Source organism: Trichoderma aggressivum (genome assembly GCF_033847375.1).
Source record: "Trichoderma aggressivum f. europaeum strain CBS 100526 chromosome Unknown scaffold_009, whole genome shotgun sequence".
NCBI lineage: Eukaryota > Fungi > Ascomycota > Sordariomycetes > Hypocreales > Hypocreaceae > Trichoderma > Trichoderma aggressivum.
This window is the reverse complement of record NW_026946375.1, coordinates 313,774-336,925: the sequence shown is the minus strand read 5'-3', so window position 1 is coordinate 336,925 and position 23,152 is coordinate 313,774. Positions and strand designations below refer to the sequence as shown.

The 23,152-nt window shown below is 50.7% G+C and overlaps 4 protein-coding genes across 4 annotated transcripts; 1 reads left to right on the top strand and 3 right to left on the bottom strand.

Annotated features, from left to right (window-relative positions):
- Positions 1 to 358: 358 nt before the first annotated feature.
- Positions 359 to 11,794, bottom strand: Triagg1_3218 (uncharacterized protein; the record flags this gene model as incomplete). Its single annotated transcript, XM_062897486.1, has 5 exons — positions 359 to 767; positions 1,074 to 1,195; positions 1,260 to 1,366; positions 1,424 to 1,528; positions 2,284 to 11,794. 5 exons carry the CDS (start codon positions 11,792 to 11,794, stop codon positions 359 to 361), a joined length of 10,254 nt encoding a protein of 3,417 aa, XP_062757742.1.
- A 1,838-nt stretch (positions 11,795 to 13,632) lies between these two features.
- Triagg1_3217 (uncharacterized protein) lies at positions 13,633 to 14,397 on the bottom strand (the record flags this gene model as incomplete). Its single annotated transcript, XM_062897485.1, has 1 exon — positions 13,633 to 14,397. One exon carries the CDS (start codon positions 14,395 to 14,397, stop codon positions 13,633 to 13,635), a length of 765 nt encoding a protein of 254 aa, XP_062757741.1.
- Positions 14,398 to 15,386: 989 nt separating this feature from the next.
- Positions 15,387 to 17,380, top strand: Triagg1_3216 (uncharacterized protein; the record flags this gene model as incomplete). Its single annotated transcript, XM_062897484.1, has 9 exons — positions 15,387 to 15,740; positions 15,799 to 15,843; positions 15,902 to 15,918; positions 15,984 to 16,086; positions 16,156 to 16,548; positions 16,609 to 16,735; positions 16,797 to 16,916; positions 16,967 to 17,158; positions 17,223 to 17,380. 9 exons carry the CDS (start codon positions 15,387 to 15,389, stop codon positions 17,378 to 17,380), a joined length of 1,509 nt encoding a protein of 502 aa, XP_062757740.1.
- A 430-nt stretch (positions 17,381 to 17,810) lies between these two features.
- On the bottom strand, positions 17,811 to 19,273 carry Triagg1_3215 (uncharacterized protein; the record flags this gene model as incomplete). Its single annotated transcript, XM_062897483.1, has 3 exons — positions 17,811 to 18,778; positions 18,842 to 18,943; positions 19,015 to 19,273. 3 exons carry the CDS (start codon positions 19,271 to 19,273, stop codon positions 17,811 to 17,813), a joined length of 1,329 nt encoding a protein of 442 aa, XP_062757739.1.
- Between the last annotated feature and the right edge of the window lie 3,879 nt (positions 19,274 to 23,152).

Sequence of the window (23,152 nt, the reverse complement as noted above, 5' to 3'; positions counted from 1 at the left end):
TAAGAAAGAAGATATAAATGCCCAAAGAAATCAGATAATTATTAGTATATAGAAAAAAAAAAGAAAAAAAAAGAAGAAGAAACAAAAAAAAGCAAAGGAAAAAAGCAAACAAACAAACAAACAAACAAACAAACAGAAAACCCCAACAAAAAAACAAAAAAAAGTAATGAGAATAGCGCAATCGGCTTGGGAAGTACCAGTGATCATGTTCTTAATGAAATCACGGTGGTCGGGAGCGTCTGTGAATTGCATGTTGCATATTAGCACTTGCTCACGTTTGCGGTATGAAGGTGATGAATGAGACATACTAATGACGGTGACGTAGTACTTGGGAGTCTCGAACTTTCAGAGGGCAGTGTCAATGGGGCTGGGAGCCCTCCTCATTACCATAGTAATGATAACTAATTTTTTGCCCACCCCGGGCAAAGTACATGTTTGGGCCAAAATTGGCCGGAAAAGGGGGGGCCGGGCCGGCCCAGTTCTGAGGACAATGCCTCTTTATGTGACATGGTTGGTCACAACCGTAACACCGCTTTTGGGCGGTGACGGCGGCGGCGGCCGGGGCCGGGGCCGGGACGAGGGCCACCTCGGTGTTGGTGGCGGCGGGAGCGGGAGCGGGAGCAGCCGGAAGTGCTGCTGCTTGCTGTTGCTGTTGCTGTTGCTGTTGCTGTTGCTGTTGCTGTTGCTGTTGCTGTTGCTGTTGCTGGTTCTCTACCAGAGCAAGACGACGCCGAAGGTCGGCATTCTCACGCCCGAGCACGGCCACTCTCTCCGTTAACGCCATAATAGCGTTATATATTATAAAAAGTTTTTCTATAGGAATATTAATAATAATTTATATTTTAAGGGAATTATAAAACTTATACTCCTCCGACAGGGTATTTAACGCTTCTACAGAGAGTATTAATATATTTTCTATATATAAAATATATTAGCTAAAGATATAAATATACGTAATTAAGAGAGTAAGAGAATAGAAGAGAGTAGGGGATTAGGAAAGTAGAAAAATAGGAAAGCAGAAGAATAAAGGACTAAGATGGCAGAAGACTAGGAGACTGAGTAGATATGCTTACCGGATATGGTTGGTGTTCTCGAAGAGGGAGACGAGGTAAGACTTGACAGACTCCTGGAGGGCATCGATGGCAGAAGGCTGGAAGCGGAGGTCGCTTTTGAAGTCTTGGGCAATATCGCGAATCTATGGAACATGTCAGCAACGGATTGATATAGAAGAGAGGGCGGTGGTGGCTTCGTGTTCTTACCAGACGCTGGAAGGATAGCTTTCGGATCAGGAGCTCAGTCGACTTCTGGTATCGTCGAATCTCACGGAGAGTGACGGTATCGGGCTTATAGCGGTGAGATTCTTTGACTGCAGAACATATTAGCGAAGATCGGTAGGTGGTGATGACTTCATGTCTGTGCTTACCAAGAATCTCTCGGAGAGTGACGGTACCAGGCTTGTAGCGGTGAGATTCTGAAGAGAAGAAAGAGGGAAAAAGAAACGAAAGAGAGGCAAGGGAACGGAATTGATCTTGTGCACACAGCAATCACGTGGCCGATGTAGAGAAAGTGAAGCGAAAGTGACGGCCAGCTGGCAGCCAGTAGAAAGGTGACAACTCTTTGAGCGCCTGGGGCTGCATTGGATTTAATTTCATAGGTGGCTGATGGAGGAGAGCACCACGCCAAAGAAGCGGCTGCGAGGTCTGGTATTTAGCATCCTAGCTATCACGTAAAGCTCAAGTGACGGAACAGGACAGGGTGCAAAAAGGAGGACATCTGGAATTTATAACACTTTCATCATCTAGTACTATCACGACACTTATCTTGGCAACATATATTCGTTTTCTTGAGCAACTGCTATTACGACAACTGTCTATAAAGTTCTTCACTGTGACTGCTCGTAATCATGCATACATAGATAGTCTGTAAGGCTTCACAATAGAGGCGGAGTGCAGAAGAAAAGACGTATATAGAAGAAAAAACTACCCAAAACTAACTGCAAGTCCTACACAGGACATGATGCTGAGTACATGTAAGACGTACGCCTCAATTACTATTCCTGGAGTGAAAACTGAAAATACTGCCCTCTTCGTATGATGGTCCCTTTTATATCTTTAACCTCATCTCTTCTGGCATCCTTGCTAATGCCCAATAATCCAAGTCCTCCCCGAACAGAACTACACTAGATGAGCCTTCATTTTCTAAACAACGTCGACCCTGTCCCCAGCAATCCGCCTAAAAGCCCTGATCCTGTGCCTGTCGGTCCTGTGCCAGTTGATCCAGTACCAGTCGACCCGGTCCCTAGCAGTCCGCCTAAAAGCCCTGATCCCGTGCCTGTCGAGCCAGTTCCGGTTGATGTGGTATTGGTTCCTCCAGTGCCTCCACCCAAGAGGCTACCTAAAAGCGCCGTGGAGTTGGTACCAGTAGTTGTGGCATTGGTCAAGCCAGTATTTGTTGTAGAGCCACTACCCAATAAGCCACCCAGGAGTCCCCCTGTTGAGTTTGTCGTCGTGGTGTTTGTCGCTCCGGTACCCGTTGATCCTGTTCCACCAGAGAGCAGACTTCCTAACAAAGCGTCGCCCGTCGTATTTACGAGATTCCCCACGGCGCCAGTAGTAGAATTGAGAAGGCTACCAGTCGAATTCACAATGCTGCCAAGAGTATTGCCTGTCGTGTTCAAAATAGAAATTGTCGAGTTTATAATAGCACCAAGAATATCGATGCCAACAGTCGTTGGGGTCGAATTAGTGCCGCCAGTGCTGTTAGTGCTGCCATTCGTTACGGAGCCGTTTCCGCCGCCGAGGAGGCCACTGAGGAGGCCGCCAGTCCCAGTGCCGCCAGTCAGGCCATTTCCTGTTGTGCCATTTCCTGTTGTGCCATTTCCACCTCCTGATCCTGTGGTATTATCGATAGTGCCTCCAATAGTTGCGGTTAGATTGAGACCCCCTACACCCGCCGTTGTGTTTTCAGGAGTCCCAGATCCTAATAATCCTCCCAGGGGATTGCCACCAGTTGTTGTGTTCAAAACGCCCCCCGTGTTCAACAACCCAGTGCCTGTGGAGTTGTCAGGAGTTCCTCCAAGAAGCCCCCCTAATAAACCAGTGGCGTCCGTCGTGTTTGTTAGATTCGCAATTACTCCTCCAAGGTCGGTGTTATTCAATAGTCCCCCTATTACAGTACCAAGAGTACTATTCAATAGACCTTCTACTTCTGCTCCTAATCCACCTGTCGTTGTGTTCTCAGGAGTCCCAATCAAGCCTCCCAAAATATCGCCTCCAGTTGTTATGTTCAAGGCACCTCCCGTATTCAACAAACCACCAGTCGCTGTGGAGTTGTCCGGAGTTCCCAACCCTTCTAATAATCCTGTTGTTGTATTCAAGAGGTTGCCGGTGCTATTTGTCAGGTTTCCAATGGCTCCTCCTAGGGTGTCATTTCCAAGTAGGCCAGTGTTGTTTGTTTCGGGCGTTGAAGTTCCCAACAAGCCACCCAAAAGATCCGTTCCGTTTGCTCCGCCGAGTAATCCCGTGCTGTTTGCTAGGTCTCCAATAACTCCTCCAAGGGAACCTGTGGAATTGTCGGGGGATCCCCCGAGCAAACCGCCCAGAATATCCGTTCCGTTCAAATTTCCTATGGTAGAATTCAGGAGACCTTCCGTGCTATTAATAAGTCCTCCTATCCCTCCGAGATCTGTACTATTGAGCAAGCCACTCACAGCACCACCGAGGTCTGTGCCATTTTGGAGCCCTCCAGTGCCAAGATCGGTTCCGTTGAGAAGGCCCCCTGTGTCACCCAGGGTAGAGGTCCCATTGAGTACTCCAGAGAGATCTATGCCACCGAGAGTTGAGTTTAAGAGCCCCGTGGTTTCATTAATCAAGTTTCCAAGGTCGGTGAGACCCGTTGTGCCATTGAGTACTCCAGAAAGATCGCCCCCCAGAGTTGAGTTCAAGAGCCCAGTGCCAAGGTTGGTGCCGTTGTTACCAAGAAGATCTCCGATGGTTCCATTATTAATGAGGCCCCCAAGTGTAGAATTTGAGAGCCCCGTTGTGCCATTGAGTACTCCAGAAAGATCACCCCCCAGAGTTGAGTTAAGGAGCCCAGTACCTAGATCGGTTCCGTTTAATAGACCCCCTAGACCCCCTAGATCTGTTCCATTGGTTATTCCCCCCAGAAGATCTCCAATCGTTGAGTTGGTGAGGCCCCCAAGCGTACTGTTCAAGAGACCCCCTATACCAGTAGTGTTACCGAGCTCTCCGATGGTGCTATTTATGAGCCCCGTCGTCCCATTGAGTATTCCAGAAAGATCCGGGCCCCCGAGAGTTGAGTTAAGGAGCGTGCCGTTAAGACCTCCAATAGCACCCAGGTCAGTGCTATTTAACAGACCTCCAATGCCTAGATCAGTTCCGTTACCAAGAGAGGTTCCATTACCGAGAAGACCCCCTAACAGATCACCAGACGTCCCATTAGTTACAGTTCCATTGCCTAGAAGGCCTCCCAATAGAGAAGTCCCATCGGTTACGGTTCCGTTGCCAAGAGAAGTCCCATTTCCGAGGAGACCTCCGATTAACCCGGGATCAATGCCCGTCCCATTGCCACCAGACGTTTCATTGCCGAGAAGGCCTCCCAACAGAGAAGTATCATTACTTGCAGTTCCGTTTCCTCCCAGAAGACCCCCGAGCAACCCGGGGTCAATGCCCGTCCCGTTGCCAAGAGAGGGTTCATTTCCGAGGAGACCTCCGATTAACCCGGGATCAATGCCCGTCCCATTGCCACCAGACGTTCCATTGCCGAGAAGGCCTCCCAAAAGGCCACCAGTAGTCTCATTAGTTGCAGTTCCGTTGCCTCCTAGCAAGCCCCCAAGCAAGCCAGGGTCAACGCCCGTTCCATTACCGAGAAGTCCTCCCAAAAGGCCACCAGTAGTCTCATTAGTTGCAGTTCCATTGCCGAGAAGTCCTCCCAAAAGGCCACCAGTAGTCTCATTAGTTGCAGTTCCGTTGCCTCCTAGAAGACCCCCGAGCAGGCCAGGGTCAACGCCCGTTCCGTTTCCAGGAGAGGTTCCATTACCAAGGAGTCCGCCACCCAGCAGACCCGTTCCGTTGCCTGTAGTCCCGTTGCCTCCCAGTAGGCCGCCGAGCAGACCGCCCAGAATGCCATTGAGGATACCATCCGTCAGGCCACCCGTAAGCGTGAATCCTGAACCAATATCAATACTTATATCCGGAATACCATCAGAGTTCAGATCGATTCCGCCCAATGCGGAAATAAAAGTGTCTGGAAGGCTATCGCCGGTGAGATCGATTCCATCTCGACCGTTTGCGAATGTAATAAAGATGTCTGAGATATTGTCGTTGTTTAGATCGATACCACCCTGGGCATCAATAATTGTTTCTCCTTTACCATCACCGTTGAGATCAACCGGAATGCCTATGAGAGACAGAAGGTCGAGTGAAAGCAGGCCACTCGTGTTTCCTGTGGTTCCGTTACCTGTAGTCCCATTCCCTCCCAGAAGGCCGCCGAGAAGACTGCTGAGGAGGTTTGCAAGGTTGTCGAGAATGCCAGTTGTTAGACCTCCTGTAGAGACGAATCCGTTGCCAATGTCGATGGAAATGTCAGGAATACCATCTCCCGAGAGATCGACGCCCCCATTGGCCAAGACAAACGTAATCGGAAGCCCGGCGGCAGTCAAATCAATGCTATCAACGCCGTCCACAAGCTTGATGAACACATCAGCAACGGCGTCCGAATTCAAATCGATTCCTCCAGTGTTATCGATGATTGTATCTCCTTTGAGATCCCCGTTTAAATCAACGGCACGTCCGATGAGAGAAGGAAGGTCTAGTGAAAGGAAATTACTGGTGGTATTTCCTGTGGTGCCATTGCCGAGCAAGCCGCCAGGATTGCTAAGTATATTTCCAAGACTGTTGATGATGCTGCTTGTCAAGCCGCCAGTGGGTGTAAACCCTGAGCCAATGTCAATTGAAATGTCAGGTAGGGAATCCATGTTTAGGTCAATACTTCCGTCTGCTAAGATTGAAGTAATTGGAAGTCCGCCCCCAGTTATACTATCAACTCCGTTGGCAACGGTGATGAAAATATCAGGAATGGCGTCCGAATTCAAGTCGATTCCGCCGCCAGGAGTAACTATCACATCTCCCTTGCCATCGCCGGTCAGGTCAACGGGCCGTCCGATCAGGGCGGGGAGATCGAGTCCAAGAAAGCTGCCCGTAGTGTTTCCCGCGGTTGTGTTTCCATTAAGAAGATTTCCAAGGCCACTGAGAATGGCAGTTGTTAAACCACTAGAAGGCGTGAATCCTTGGCCAATATCGATGGCAATATCAGGAATACCATCATTAGAAAGATCAACGCCTCCGTTGCCGAACACAAGGCTAACTGGAAGTCCCGCGCCAGAAAGATCAACACTATCAATACCGTTGACAAGACTGATAAAAATATCAGCAATGGCGTCCGAATTCAAATCGATGCCGCCGTTTGCATCAATTACCGTGTCTCCCTGGCCGTCACCATTTAGGTCAACCGCATGATTGATTAAGCCGGACAGATCGAGTGACAGGAAGCCCCCGTTACCAGCGCTGCCGGTGTTGTTTCCAGTGGTTGTGTTTCCAAGAGTTCCGTTACCAAGACCGCCTAAGCCGAGCAGCGTACCCAGCAAACCGGTATTATTAGCAGTTCCATTGCCGAACAACAAGCTTCCAAGGCCTGTGTTGTTTGCAGCAAGGCCGAGAGTCTCGTTGAGACCTTGCGAGAGAAGGCCACTGAGCGCGTCACCGAGGGCTGTGTTATTGCCAGTTGCATTGAGCGGTGGAAGCAGCTGGCCGAGGATGCCGCCCGCAAGAAGTTGACCAATCAGGCCCGGGTTGGCTGCAGTTCCGTTACCTCCTAGAAGCGAGCCAAGGTTGGCGTCGATAGTTCCGTTGAGTCCAAGGAGAGATGATAGGAGGCCGGTGCTATTGGCCGTTCCATCGCCAAAGAGAACAGACCCGAGGCCGGTCGTATTTGGTACGAGTCCAAGGGTTTCACCGAGAGCCTGTGTGAGAACCCCAGTAAGAATATCACCAGGAAGGTTTGTAGCATTGCCAGTTCCATTGCCAAGGAGAGCATCGGCGAGACTGCCAAGGATACCGCCAGGTACATTACCTCCAGGCAAAAGACTTCCTAGGCCTGTGGTATTCGTGCCATTGAGTCCGATGGCCTCGTTAAGAGCCTGTGAAAGAATGGCATTAATAGCGTCGCCAATGGCAGTATCATTCACAGCTCCATTGATCCCAAGCAATTCTCCGAGGAGTCCTGTATTGTTCACGGTCCCATTGCCCAAGAGTAGTTGCCCAAGCCCTGTATCGTTACTAGCAAGACCGAGGACTTCACTGAGAGCGCTCGAAAGCACGGCGCCAATAGAGTCACCGAGGACGTTGGTAAAGTTGCCGGTTCCATTATCACCCAGAACCTGGCCAATAAGAGCGCCGAGTCCCGTGTTGTTTCCAGCGCCATTAAGTCCAAGAGCCTCAGAAAGTCCCTGTGCAAGAATAGCACTAACCGCATTGCCGATATCCGTGTTACTGACAGCGCCGTTAATGCCTAGAATTTCTCCCAACAGACCAGTATTATTCGCCGTGCCATCACCAAGAAGTAGTTGCCCAAGTCCAGTGGCGTTGGTAGTGAGTCCAAGAGCTTCGCCAAGAGCCTGTGAAAGAATTACGCCTAAGGCGTCTGTAGGAAGGGTAGCGTTAAGGGTCTGTGAGAGAATTGCAGTAACAGCATTGCCAATATCCGCGTTACTGACAGCTCCATTAATACCCAGGATTTCTCCCAAAAGGCCGGTGTTATTCGCAGTACCATCGCCAAGCAGGAGTTGCCCAAGCCCAGTAACATTCGTGGTAAGTCCAAGAACTTCACTGAGAGCCTGTGACAGAGCTCCGCCTAAAACATCAGTAGGGACAGGGACGTTGCTTGCGGTTCCATTGACTCCTAGAGCGTCTCTCAGAGCCTGCGAGAGAATTGCAGTAACTGCATCACCAACGACGCTACTATTGACGGCTCCGTTGATCCCCAAGATTTCCCCCAAGAGCCCGGTATTGTTTGCAGTGCCGTTGCCGATGAGAAGCTGGCCGAGTCCAGTGACGTTTGTAGTCAGTCCAAGAACTTCACTAAGAGCCTGTGAAAGAGCCCCGCCTAATACGTCGCTGGGGACGGGGACATTGCTTGCAGTTTCATTGACTCCAAGGGCTTCACTTAGGGTTTGTGACAGAATCGCAGTAACAACGTCGCCAATGACGCTACTATTGACGGCTCCGTTGATTCCTAGAATTTCCCCTAGGAACCCGGTATTATTCGCTGTGCCGTTGCCAATGAGAAACTGGCCAAGTCCGGTATTGTTTGTAGTAAATCCAAAAACTTCCTTCAGGGCCTGGGAAAGGATTTCAGATAAGGCGTCACTGACGGGAGTGCTTGGTGACGTGGCATCGACCAAAATGGTCAGATCAATCTTGCCGTCTGAATCGAGATCTATGTCCCCCGTAGGAAGCACAAAAGTATCTGCAATTCCATCTGAATTACTGTCAACTCCGCCTCCCGGCAAGATGGTAATGTCGGGATTTCCATCTCCTCTATGGATCGTCCCATAAAGGCCAACAGTGGTGTCAGGCTTTTGATCCCCGTTGAGGTCAACGCCAGCCCCAGTAAGAAGGTGTCCGTTGAGAGTAAGCACAGGAATATTACCAATAGCCGTGCCATTGGTGTCATTGCCACGGCCAAGGTTGACTATGTTGCCGAGCGCGCCGCTGACAGCATTCTGGATAGCGTCGACCAGCCCAAGAACAACCAAGTCCGGTTTTGAATCCCCGTCGATATCGATACTCCCATCAATATTAATCATAGTATCAGCCTTCCCATCAAGATTAGTGTCAACTCCCCCATTTGCCTTCAGGAAGAGGTCAGACACTCCATCAAAGGTTCTATCGATTCCCCCGTCCAACTTGACGGTGGTATCTGGCAAGCCATCAAAGTCGAGATCAACTCCTAAGCCTGGGAATATATAGCCAGCAGGGCTTTCGGTGAGTGTCACTGGGAGGTTGGCTCCAAAGGTTTGCAAAATGGTGATGTCTGGCTTGCCATCTCCGTCGACATCTAGTCTGCCTTGATCATCAACCTTGACATCAGTTTCAGGGATACCATCCAGATCCAAATCGACGCTGCCATCAAGATTCACAACAATATTTGGTTTGAGGTCTCCATCAGTATCGACTTCTCCTCCAGGGCCTATGGTAGTATCAGCCTTGCCGTCAAAGTCTAGATCAACGCCCATGCCAGGGAGAATAGAAAATCCTGTAGTGGCATTGCTACCAGATCCTACAGGCCCAGTGACCGTAGTTCCACTTGTAATAGGTCGAATGATGTGTCGCAAAAGGTAAATGTCGGGTCTACCTTCTCCCGTGAGGTCGATTCCTCCATCTACTCTGACTTTCCCGTCCGGTATTCCGTCAAGATCCAGATCCACGCCGCCGTCAGGGAACACAATAATGTCTGGTTTATTGTCTCTATTCACGTCGATTCCGCCATCGAGACCCACGTAGACGTCGGCTTGACCATCCGCATTTAAATCTACCCCCATCCCAGGGAGAGGCAGAAATACGGGGGGAGTGACAGGCCCTGTGGTCCCATTTCCCACAGCATTAGATACTAGTGGAATAGTTCTCAGAACAGTGATATCGGGGATTCCCTCGCCGGTGGTATCAATGCCTCCGTCGGCGCGGACAACACCGTCAATGATGCCATCCAGATTTAAATCGACGTTGCCGGCGAGGTCCACAATGAGGTCAGGCTGGCCGTCCTCGTTTTTGTCGATTCCGCCACCGAAAGCAATGTAAGTATCAGCCTTGAGATCACCGTCAAGATCTACGCCAGCCCCTGGAATCGTAAAGGGGATATCGCCGAAAATCACGTTGCCGGGGTTGCCAGTACCAAGGGTGATGGGTGCCGTTCCATTACCCGGATGGACAGTAACGTTAAGTTTGAGAGTCAAATCGGTGTCACCGTCGCCGTCAAGATCCACATTGCCGAGGTGGTCGACGGAAACGAGTCCGTTGCCACCGCTGAGTCCAATAGTAAGGCCGCCAAGGAAGATATCAGGTAAACCATCCAAATCGAGATCGATTCCGCCCCCCGGAAGAATCGTCGTGTCAGGCTTTCCATCCCCATTTACATCCACTAGGCCGTTAAGCCCAATTACGAGTGATCTGCCATCGTTGAGGAGAACACCACCGGTAGAGCTCACGACAGCATCAGCTACGCCATCGGCGTCAGTATCAAGCGGCGAACCAACGATCGAGGTAGTTGTCAAGATTGGATCTCCATCTGCTTGAGCGTATAGAATCTGGAAGTCGGGCTTGTGGTCACCGTCGATGTCCACATTGCCTTGGAGATCGACCATGGCGTCAGGAATGGAATCCCCATTAACATCCACGGTGCCATCTGCCTTGACAAATACGCGATGCCCGTTCAGGTCGATGGAACCATCGGGTCCAATAAACAAATCAGGTAGACCATCGAAATTTGTATCTACCGGGGTGCCAGGGCCCAAGTCAACAATCCGGAGGTCAAAGCGAGGCATGGTGTGGATTGGACCGTTGCCGACAGTAATGTCAGGCTTGCCATCTGCGTTTACATCAACTGAGTCAACGGCAGCTCCTGGCAGAAAGGTTCCAAGGGGAGCACCAATTTCGGCGGTTGCACCTGTCAGGTTTCCAAAACTGTCATTGTCAATACCTGGCCTTTTACTGCCTTTGGTATTCTCGCTTGGCTTGGTGCTGCTACCTGATCTTCCGTCGCCCTCGAAAGAGCCTGGACTATCCAGTATAATGTCCGGTAGCCCATCGCCATCAATAGGAATACTCTCGTGAGGGGGGATCCGGGTATCGGGCTTGCCATCTTCGTTGGGAACCGGAGCACTGCCAGCTAAGAGAGTGACATCTCCACGGTTGCCAGCATCGACATCAATAGACCAGTCAGGGTCAACCAGTCGATGAGGCTTACCATCTCTGTCTGTGTCAGCCCCGATGAGACGGTCATGAGGCAGATCTTCCAGTCTGCCTTCATTGCCGATAATCACAATGGGCACCGCGCTAGGCCAAGGCTTTCCGCGGTAGTCAGTAGGGAGAACCGTTCGAGATTCAGCTTTTGATCTGTAATCATATCCATGAGCGGTAACCGTCTTGAGATGGTCGGTAAAGCCGTGTGTGCCGATGACAACTGTGTGGGGATCTTCCGGGCGCCTGGCCGGAATCGTGAATCTAGGGTCGTCGGGGCCAGCCCGTTCGCACGTATAAGTCGTTGGATCTGGTTTCCGGGGACTCTTGGACTTGGTGGGTTCATATATAATAGCAGTCCCCTTGCAGCCGTGACAGTTGGGATGAATAGTTGAGACATATGGCTTGTCGTAGTCGTATGCAGTTGACGTGATTGTAACATAGGGATCTTCGGTAGGTTCATAATGAAAGACAGTTCCTAGGCAGACCGGACAGTCGGGATGTTTAGTTGAGGTAGCGTGCTCCGATTGGCATGTTGGCAGCGTAAGCGTCACATATGACGGCTTCTCTTCGACTGTCTTGAATGCAGGCTTTGGATCGCAGGCATTGACGCACGAACCGAGGTCGAGGTAGGTTGTAACGACAACCTCGACGGTAACAACATCATCGTCGTGGGCCCTCACAGGGGCGGAAAGGAGTGAACCTAGGACGGCTGCTTTGGCCGCCCAGGATAATGAACCGTTTGCGCGACGGCCGGCCATCTTTGAGAGGCAGTCGCAGCGCAATAACGGTGTTTAGAAGCACAGTCAAATGCTAAACGTGGGCAAAAAGGAGTGTAAGTGGTCACCAGTTCACAAACGGACTAGAGATCGGCCGTCATTGGTATAATATATCAATTGGGGGCATAGAAAGGGTTAGAGGATTGCTCATCGCATTTCAGCATCAGACTGAAAAATTCCGAGGAATGCTCTTGTTGTTGGCTCTTGAAATGGCAGAATAGCAAAGGACGGCCACCCGAACATTCGTGATTGTGAGGGCATATCGCTCGACAACCAACTGAGTCAGACAGTTGCGCTGCATTCCAGAGTTTGCAACTTCAGCAAGTAGTCTCGACCCTCCCCCAAGAGCTCGGTCGCTGTTGTGACGAAAAAGGCTGGGTAAGATCTTGTGTGCTTTACGCGGCGACAGAGCCATTCCATTGCCCGTAAACCGTGTTCGCGTCTTGAGGTTGATATAACTATTACCCACCCGCAACGTACCCTGGTGTGGTACGTGGAGATGAACTGCTGGCGTATTGCTCGACATACAGAGTAATCTGAAAGTGAGCTTTAGCATCCTGGCCAAGAACAATATGTCTGAGAGGAATGGAATCGACAAACAGCACATTGGTACCCCTTTGCTCGTGAGAATTGGTGGAGAGATTCTCCTTGATAGTCCATCAATTGCACCATCCCATGCTCATATTAGCACAAGCCGAGCTGAAATAAGTTTGTCCCGACTCCGGTTGGTAGCCCAGCAGCAGCATATCGACAGATGGGACAATGGATGCCAGCCCACGGCAATGGCCGGGCAACAGGACATTGTGCTCGAGATGCCCCTCGGTCCCCATGGTAATACTAAATTGAACTCGATGCCTCTGAGACACTGTTGCCGGGTGCGGTTGATCAGGGACAGCGCGTGAGACACGTTGGTGGATGGTGTGCCCAACGGTTCCAGGGAGGAGAGAGCACAAGGATCGACAGGCAGAATCTGGAAGAAGCGGTATTCATAAAAAGAGATTGTAGAGCGTCTAGTCCATTGAATGCCAAGTGTGAATGTGGCTAGAAGTTGTGGTTACTAGTTGAGCGAGGCGACGTGAAGATCTCTCGCTCATCTTTATCATTCGCTGCCACAACACCAATCCATACTGCTCCGTATAGCTTCGAGTTTATCCTTTTAGTGCATTTCTCTGCTTCTATTTCAATTCTCTTTAGCTTCTCACTCCAGGCCTAGGTGCAATACTAGCTACTATCGCACACTAACGACCAACATGTTGTGTCTCCTCACGACACCAACATACCAAGAGCTGCGACGAAACGCAGGTTGTCTCCTCAGAATCACCCTTGGCGCATGTACCGGCTCAGAATCAGCCCGACCGAAAAGGGACTTTATGCTTAGTTGTGAGACAAATTGCCTGCGCTATATCACAATGGTTCGCCGAGGCTGCTCCATGTCTCTGGGCGGCTTGCTAAAGTGGTTCGCGTTTCGAATGCAGGGTTCGCGTGTAGACGCGACTAAGACGGCATCTCTTGCCTCACCGAGTAATTTTGAAGAAGAAAGTCAAGTTTTGGATTTCTTTACGTCGAAACATGATTGAGGCTCAGACAATTGTGCCATCACTCCTTCCGATGAACCAATTGTGTAGAGAATCTCAAAGTGGAAACGATATGCATGGTGGTGATGGTATAGACTAAAGAAATATGCTTGATTCTAGATCCTGAGACAAAATGAATAGCTAAAAATACAAAGACTACTGCTCTCCATAGGTGTATATCCAAGGAGCGTGAGTTGCCAGCGACATCCAACGTTGTCCGATTATGCGCCTCCAGACTTCAAATTCCTACCCCGACAATCCCATGATCCTCCTGAAACCGACATTCTCAATAACCCACGAGCCGCCCAGTTTAAATGCTCCGGGCCCCTCCAGCTGCGAATCCACTTTCCCCATGGCCAACCTGGTCAAAAAGTCTCCCAAGTGTTCTGTTGGCGAATGCATCCCCTTCATCAAGCCGATAAAGGGCGACAGCGCGGCAACACTAACCTTGTACAGCGCGCCCGGGTCCGGAATATATGGCAGAATAGCCTTGTGCTCCCTCGGATCCACGAAAGCTGGTCGCACGGAATCTGCCTGGATGCTCGTCGGCGAGGAGGCCGTCAAATTACCCAGCTCCGTCTCCGTCTCTCCTTTGACTCGAGCAAAAATGGCAGAGAAGCGGCCCGGCTTCTGCGTAGCGCCTTCACCCGATACATAGATGAAGCGGAATGGCTCTGACGGCGACGTTGTGAGCGTAGAAAAGGACTTTGCGGCGGCGAGGGTGTAGTCCTTGGTGATTTTGACATATTCTTGGGCATTGACCTTGGTCTGGCTAATGCCGAGGGCCCAGACGCACGCCCTTGCGCCTTGCAGTTGTTCCAGCACCTTTGAGTCGTACTTTTCAAAGTCCTGGTGGAGGATGACGTTGATTCGGGGATCTTTGGCGTCCTCGACCATGCGTATCGGCTTGCGGCTGAGAATGGAGATTTTGGTAATGCCCTTGGCCTTGATCATGGCGTCTAAGACGGAGCTGCCCACCAAGCCGGTGGCACCTGTCAAGATGATGTGCATTGTGATGGAGGATGTGGGTTGTGCGTATGTGGAGTTGGGTGGTTGTCGTCAAACGTAGTCGGCGCCACGTATAACTTTGTAGATGATAGAAGAGATCTGAGTCTTGTTGGACACAAAAGTACTTGGTGAAACCAGGTAGAAGGATGAATTCAGATTAAAGATGGACGATGCTGCGGGAAAGAAGCCACAAGATAAGACAAACGGCTGTCGTTATATAAGGCAGCACAAGTGCCGGGAGTGTCACCAGGCGGATTTATTAACTCCAGCCCCAAAAGGATCAACTCTCGGATATAAGTCCCGCTACGCGTATGCTGACAAGCCATTTCCCATATTGGGAGAAGCCTGGCTCGTCGGGAATCCACCAGGATGACGGAAAACTGGATCTCCGCATCTCCGCCTCTGAGGCTCGGCTCGAGTACCGCGAGATCTCTTGCAATCTCCGTGTTGGTATCCTTGCAGTGAAGAATTGGTGATCTTGGCTATGCTGCAATATCATGACATTATAGCTCGTATACACATCATCGTTTAACGATGTAAGCATATGGGTAGAATGCCATTCATCACCAAACTTATCTGACGTGATGTTTTTGAACTTGATGTCTCGTCGACTGATGCATCAACCCCGCGAATCCTACAAATCCCATCCTAATGCAAAGACAGCATCCCATCCAAATGGCAGTGGACATCTCAATCGGATAACTGATGAGCTCATCACAGTCACAACCCCCGGCAGATGCATCGCATATGGACGTTGTACACAAGATAGGATGCGCAGATGTTGCATGGTTACCTTATCTTGGCTTGATATATTCGGTGCTCCGGTTAATATGCATCGGATACAACCAGTATCCGCACAGCCATCACTCGCTAGTGGATTTCACTTGAGCTCAATAAATGATGCCCTCCCTTTGCGCACTTCACATTCCGCATAGAGGAGCCAAGTGTGAACTACAACTTATTGAATACCTGCTGCTGCGTCGCTACCAGCCATGAGCCCAAATTTTGACATTCTGACCGCCACTGCTGATGACCTCCAACGGGAGCTAAGCTCTGGCCGCATAAACAGCAAGCAGCTAGTCGAGATATATCTCTTGCAGATTGAGCGTCACAACGACTACCTCAAAGCCGTAATCAGCACATCCCCCGCGCCACTTCTATTAGAGAGAGCCGCAATTCTAGATGATGAAAGACAGAGCGGAAAACTTCGAAGTCCACTCCACGGAATCCCAATCCTCGTCAAGGATAATGTCGCAACACATCCTTCCACTGGTCTAGACACCACAGCGGGTAGCCTGGCGTTGGTTGATTCGAAGCCGAGGAGCAATGCGCCTATTGTAGACCGAGTGGGTGATTGCTGTAAACTTGAATTTATCGAGCATAAGCTAAACGAAGGCAATCAAGCTGCTAGAGGCTGGGCTCATCATTATAGGCAAGGCCAGCTTGTCGGTAAGTGACCATTCAACTGTCAGAATTAACGTACACGATAAACTAATCTTCCATTTAGGAACTCTCATGGTGGAAGTCAGTAAAAACTGTTTAACCAACATTAACTTTCAGTACAAGTGAGCCGACAACTAATGGCGCAGGGGCACAAACCTTCTCTGTGGCTGGAACAGCATAAGCGGCCAAGCTCAATCACCCTACGTCAAAGGAGGTCTTCTCATCGGTGATTCATTCTCAGGACACAGTGTAAGTGAAACAAAAGCAGTGGCCGTACCCCCCTTCCCGAAACACTGATTCACCTGCAACATTCCTTAGAACCCCGGCGGATCTTCATCTGGCTCTGCCATCGCCGTGGCAGCCGGATTCGCCCCCATCAGCATTGGGACTGAGACATTTGGCTCACTCATGTTGCCCGCGGGCCGAGCCGCCCTGTACTCACTCAAACCTGGGCGCGCGCTCATCTCCACTAGGGGCATTGTCCCCATTTCAAACTTCTCGGACCAACCGGGGCCTATGACAAAGAACACGAAGGATTTGGCGGTGCTGATGGACATTATTACCAATCCTGAAAATGTTCCGTTTGGTGGTTACGCTTCGAGGGTGACGGGCTCGTGGGAGGGCCTCAGGATTGGCACATTGGACCCGGAAAAGTGGACGTATTCTCCTGAGATTCGAAAGGTCTTGGATGAAGGAATGGAGAAACAGTTGGTGAGATTGTACCCTCGTTTCACTTTGTCAGGTTTATTCTTGGCATGCTAAGTTGACTAGAACGATCAAATTCGGGATGCATATGCAAGGATCAAGAAACACGTGTCCGTTTTCAAGGACAATGTTCCGTTGAGAACTGCAGATATTTTGACTATCAACGGTGAAGATGTATTGCTCAAGATTTTCGGTAAGTCTACTCTGCATTAGTATAAGCATAATACACGTATGACTGAAGCTCCCTGGAATAGAAAAGGACTTTAAAGAACAGTTTGAAGAGTACCTTCAACTTCTAGAAACTCCAAGAATCAAGACTTTGGGCGAACTGATTGCTTTCAACAAGGATAATGCCGATAGAGAACTTCCCCCAGGTAACCTGCAGATATTGATCAAAAAGACTCCTAAAACTGACAAGTCCTAGGCTATGAAAACCAAGACATCCTCATACGTAGCGAAAACACAAACATAACCCCCAAAGACCGTGAAACCTACGTCGCCCACCTAAAGAAACTCGGTCGCGACGAAGGCATCGACAAGATATTCGACGAATACGACATCAACATCGTCATGGCACCACTCGAGTCTCCCCTGTACTACTTCGCTGCGGCTTGCGGTACAACCCACCTCCTTCCCGCTTCATCTGGCCAAACTTGCATGGCTAATACCTTTTCCTTCAGGATATCCCGTTGCTGCCATGCCACTTGGCTATCTTGAGTACAACGGACGGCCTCACGGGCTTGCCGCGGTTGCGAAAGAGGAGGGCCTTTTGATCCAACTCCAGAGTGCCTATGAAGGAGTTTTCCCTCCACGGAAACCGCCAACTCTTCTCAATTGAAGTCGAATTCACAGTGACACTTATGACTATAGCTATCATAAAACATGCAGTTGTTAACGACCCGTGTATTTAGCGATACAAGATATCGGAAGCGGGTAGTGATAGTAGCACAAACTTGGTGAATACTGCCGCATATGTCAATGTCCATCATATTGAATGGATGGAACATAAAAGACATCTGTCCCTCACCCATGCAAAGTCGCCCTCGTCGGCAATTACAAAGTCTCATTCATAAACGGGTATATGCCAGCACAACAAGTTACCAACGACACAAGGGAAAAGCAAGATCAAGCTTGGCAAGGCTGCTATTTTCTACTCTCTCGTTACCCTCTTCTAACATTTTTGCTGTTTCTACTATATTTACTCTTGAGGAACAATTCATCTGCAAATCCCCCATTTGGAGCCTTTAAACAATAGCGGTTTCAACCGGTTAATACAGGTTTCGCTTCCATCCGCCTTCTGCCTCGAAAAGCTTACCCACTTCCTTCGCCACCTTGAGAAGATGGCGGTCACGATATCTCGCGGCCACAAGCGAGACGCCTATCGGCATGCCAGAGTGTCCTTGAAAACCCGGAATGTTGATCACCGGGGTATGCAACGCGGACCAGCCGGAGCAAAACGCCGAGTCGCCCGTCCACTCGAGCCCTTCGGGAGCTTCGTCGACGACGCTAGGGGTCAAAATAGCAGTGTATTTGCCGGCAATCTCATCAATCTTGGGCCGCAACGCAGCGATGCCATCAAAGGCCTTGAGCTGCTCACGGCGGTCGTAGCCAGCCTTTCGCTCTACATAACCGACCAGCTGCGGCGAAAGTTGGTCCTTGGCAGTGCGGTGCTCGGGAAGGAAAAAGGTCTCCCCTTCGGTCTGGAGGACGACGTTGTGCCAACGAGGCAGATTGTCAAACTCAGTCGGCAGATCGACCTCTTCTACCTCGGCGCCATGAGCACGAAGGATGTCGACAGCGCGGGCAATCGCATTGCGAGTGCCTTCTCCTGCGATTGGCCAGACAACCGTCTTGCATAGAGCAAAGCGCGCGCCTTTGATGCCGTCAAAGTCACTGGGCTCGTCGTCATGCAGCGCGAACGCATCGGCGACGAGGTCTAGGTCATCGACGCCGCGGGCGAAAATGCCAATGGTGTCCAACATCAGCGAGGAAATCTTCAGACCCTCGCGGGAAACGGCGTTCCAAGTGGGCTTGATTGAATAAACGCCATTGAAAGAGCCAGGGCGGATGGTGGACCCGCCGGTCTGGGTGCCGAGCGCGACCGGGGCTTGCAAGTCTCCAACGGCGGCTCCGGAGCCGGAAGAGGAGCCGCCTGGGGTGCGGGACGGGTTGTGCGGGTTGCGTGTCGAGGCCGGTCCGGTATACGAGGCGGCGAACTCGGCCGTTGTAGTTTTGCCTAAGTCGGGGCGTGTCAACGAGGTTGTGGCTGGAGAAAGGGAGAGACGCTTTGCAAACTAACCGAGAAACAACACGCCGGCGTGGCGGAGGAGGATAATGGATGCCGCGTCGAGCTTCGGAAAGTCGCCCTTGTAAATGGGCGAGTTGTGAGCTGTCGGCATATCTAGACACACCCTGCTCTTAGCTCTGCCAACACACACCTCCACAGGCCAGGTGCAACATGATACGACATACCCTTTGTGTAAATGACATCCTTGACGGCAACCGGCATTCCATGAAGAGGGCCTCTGTCTTGCATCGGCACTTTATCCAGAGCCCTCGCCTGCTGGAGGACGTAATCCCTATCGAGATACGCCCAGGCTCCGACGTCGGCATCACGGACATCTATGCGCCGAAGCAGTGAGCGTGCATAACCCTCAATCGTCAGCTCGCCAGCGCGAATCCTGGCGAGAGCTTGGGTTGCCGTAAGCAAGTATGCGTCGTCGCTGCCCATGTTGGCTCTCGAAGCCTTCCTGAACCTCCTGGGAATAAATGACAGTAGACAATCCAGCTTGACTGTTGGTAAGCGCACCAGGGCGTCTTCTCTAATAAGGATGTCTAGACGTCTTGGTCAGCCAATTACAGCCTACCAATCGGCTACCCATACAAGGATCCGTACCTTGACAGGCGGCTGCCGCACCTTGATTTTGTCCTGACAGCGGCTATTATTGGCTGGCCCCGAGCAGGTTTCGCCTGATGAGGCAATCTGAAAAAGAACAGCCAGCAGTGGCAAGCCGAGATGTTGGCAGAGATGAAGCAAGATTCCAAAGAATCCAAAACAAAATAACGAGCACGCGAGTCCTCGTCCTTTGTAAGCAGTCAAAGAGACTCGCCTTGGAACGATCCACACAACCTAGAGCATGGGGTGAGCAAACGACTTGTGCAGGGTTAAAAAGAGGGAATTGGATTCAGAATGGATCACGGTGTGGTTCTTGCGAACGGTGGGCTGGGCCGACCTACCGGAATACACAATAAAACCTTGGCACTATCTCTTTCGAAGGACGGTTTCCACAGAAAGATGCAGAACAAGAGCACAACGGCTATCCCGGGGCATCTTCTATATATAGGGGCCAGAGGTCAAGGATACCGGCGTGTAGGGCCATTAGGCAAATTTAGGACGCCATCGAAAAAGCTGGACTAGAAAGCAAACTGTGTAACCCGGCATGGGCACCTCGGATGTGACCCGCCACGGAACAGGCGCGAGAGACAGGAAAAAAAGCAATTCTCAAGGCCCCTTTGCGTTGCGTGTGTTGATACTCTGGTCGGTCCAGATCTCAGTCGCTCCGTCTGTCTGTGTGACAGGGCCGAACCCGGCCCCTCTTTATTTCACCTGCGATTAACCATCTGCCCATGCCATCTCATCATTACCCACCCACTCGACGAGGGCCTGCAGCATCTGCCAGCCCTGCGGCTCGTGACCCAGCTATTTGAGGCCTCGTCCACGACCAAAGAGGTAATCTGAGGCGAGGCGAGACAAGGCGAGGGGCTGGACCTAGCACACCGGAGCCGGTGAAGCAGCTGAGAGGCACAGGTCGAAGCTGTGGCGGCCGGGCTGAGCAGCAGCCGCCTCGAGAAACGGTACGGTATGGTGTTGCAGTAAGCAGCTGTCTGCCATGGCATGCCTGTAAGCAGAGTATCGGGCTGCATGGCGTCCTAGCGTGCAGCCGGTCAAGCAAGCAAGCAGCAGGGGAGCGGAAACATGTACCCAGTCGGCCATCATTGGGCTGAAATCCTGGCCTCAGATAGTGGCAGAGCTATTACAGGACAAACCAAATTGGTGGGGGAAAGGCGTTGGGCCGTGCCCAGGGGCTGCCTGGCCTGAGACACGTAACAAGACATCGAATGTGCGTGTGCGGTCATTGTACTCGTACTCGTAGGTGAGTGTCTTGTAATGAATCCTTGTCTTTGACGCCCCGAGGGCAGCCGGTCCAGGTTTATACTCGCACTCTGTCTGGTCTGCCTCGTCTCGGTCATGGTGAGCTATCGGCGAGTGGAGGAGAGGAACCCCGCCGCCGCCGTCAGCAATCATAATCGGCTGTTGACAGTCGGAAGAGTTCTTTGGAATTCTTTTCTGAAGTGGTTGGTAAGCATGTCGAGTCTGACTTGCAGCTGGACAGAGGATAGAGCAGTCTAGAAGGGAACAAGAGACGGAGTTTTGGTGAGGCCAAACAGCACTGTGCAATCAATGGAGTTCAAGGTTGAGTTGAAAATCATTACGGGATCCATAGTTTGGCACGGGCTAGTTTAGGGCAGTTTAGGGCAGCTTAGGGGATGGAAGGCGGGCAGCTAGGGCCATAGCGGCAGAACTGCTCCGTCTGTAGCTCGACCCTCTCCATCTCCATCTCTCCCTTCCGGTCCTGATGGGTCTCGACAGAGCATCAAAGCGCCTCTCCATTGCGGTAATCTGCCCTGAGCAAGGCCTGTCGTCATTTGTGACATCTCAGTTTTCACGTCTCCACGCACTGGCCGATCTTCCCGATGTCGTCTATGCAAAATGCGGTTGATTCCCACGCCTCACGGGCCTCATGCACTCAATATGCAAGCCATGAGTCCGTGGTGTCGCTTGATATATTGCCCGGACATGATCAAAACGCAAAGATAAAGATGCCAATGTATTCCGATATCGCTTTAGGTAACGGTATTGAGCGTCATAGAGACGTGCAGAAAAAGGAATTTTGGTCCACATGTACTTGGTTCAGCAAGCATCAGCTACACCTACCATCCATCAGCGCAAGGGTCGACAAGCAACGCTGATACATACGCCTTACAGCAACTCCTCCTCGGTACGGGATGTATTGAAAAGCAAGCTGTAATTTGAGACACGGGATGCTGGCCAGCCCACTACCTGTTCGGCTGTCTCTTTCACGGTGCGGCTGATCCATATCCCTGGGCCATCGTATTCACTAGCTGAGACAAGCAAAAAGCAAATCGTGGCAGGCTTCCCTGTCCCATGAAGCCGGGTCATTTCCCTTGCCTCGAAGGATCGCAAAATACCAATGGAATCTCCTTATTCCCCTTTTCTTTTCTTTTTCTTCTGCTTTACTAGTCTGCGGCTGATTCATGGTGCTTCTTAGAGAAACACTAGTTTTGTTTCCTCCTTGCTCAGAAACGTATCCAATAAGATGAGTTTCTTTTCTCAAGATTAAGAGTAGGCTGTAAGTGAGAAGAAGCAAACAAAACAAGGACAGTTCGACTCCCGTTAGCGTGAGTCTTCCTACACTTTCCGAGGTGGCTGGCCAATACCCTTGTGTGCCTGCTCTCTGTTATTGAAACTACACTCCCTGCATAGCGCCATAATGAACGGCGATATAGTGATTGGATCTAAAGTTTCCTCGTAGTACGATAGCCGCAGGGCCCTGTATAAATGAAGCTCGCCTGACCCCCTTGATACCGAACAGGGTTCATGGGACGAATCACAATAAGCAAGCCTGGAGAGGGCGCAAAGCCTAGAAGTGCCTCCTACATGATTGCATCATGGATATGTCTCCGGCATGATCAGTCTCACATTATAGCATCATACATGTAATCTCGTGGCCAATGGATATTTCACCTGGAAAAAAGGAAGAGCCTGAAATTGACTTCGACACTAGCATCGTCTATCATCCAGCTGCCACATACAAGCCTTCACCTCTTGGCCAGTAGCACACTAGTAAAGCCTCGTAGGATCGTCGTGGAACATGGGACAGATAGACCAGTAGACAAGCTTCAAAGGACGAAGCAAGAGGTTGTCCTACATTAGATGCTCGGCGGTAACGGCGGCAGTTTAAACCCAACACCGTTTATACCTTGGTTGGATCTGCACAGTCGTAAGCCGTCCATCTCTTTATCCCTAGACGGATCTGCCGTGTAACTGTATTTTCCGATTCCCGTTAGCAGCGTCATTATACCCCCGCTCAAGAGGTCCCATGATGGCTTGCATGCAGCGCATAAAGCCATGTCACCAATGGCAGGATGAATGCCTTGCCGGGGCTGGAGGACTGAGGCGGTCAGTCGTTGAATGCTTCCAAACAGCATGACATAGTTGTTAGGAATTCAACAAAAGAAGACTCACTGACCATTGGACATATTGCAATGGGGAGTGGTAATGTTCAGACCAGCACTCAATATATGTTTTTCCTAATAGCATTGGCTATAACTGACGCACAGCATCATGTACATGCATCGATTTGCTAATGCCAAGTCTACGACAAGGACAACATCACCTCACCGGATATTTACGTTGTCTCCCACATCTTTCCTAGCTCAAACCAATCTGTGCCGCCTTACTATTATCCCGTGACATGCCGGCTATGCATCTCAACCTGCCATTGTATGGTACTTTTGCGGTAGGTGG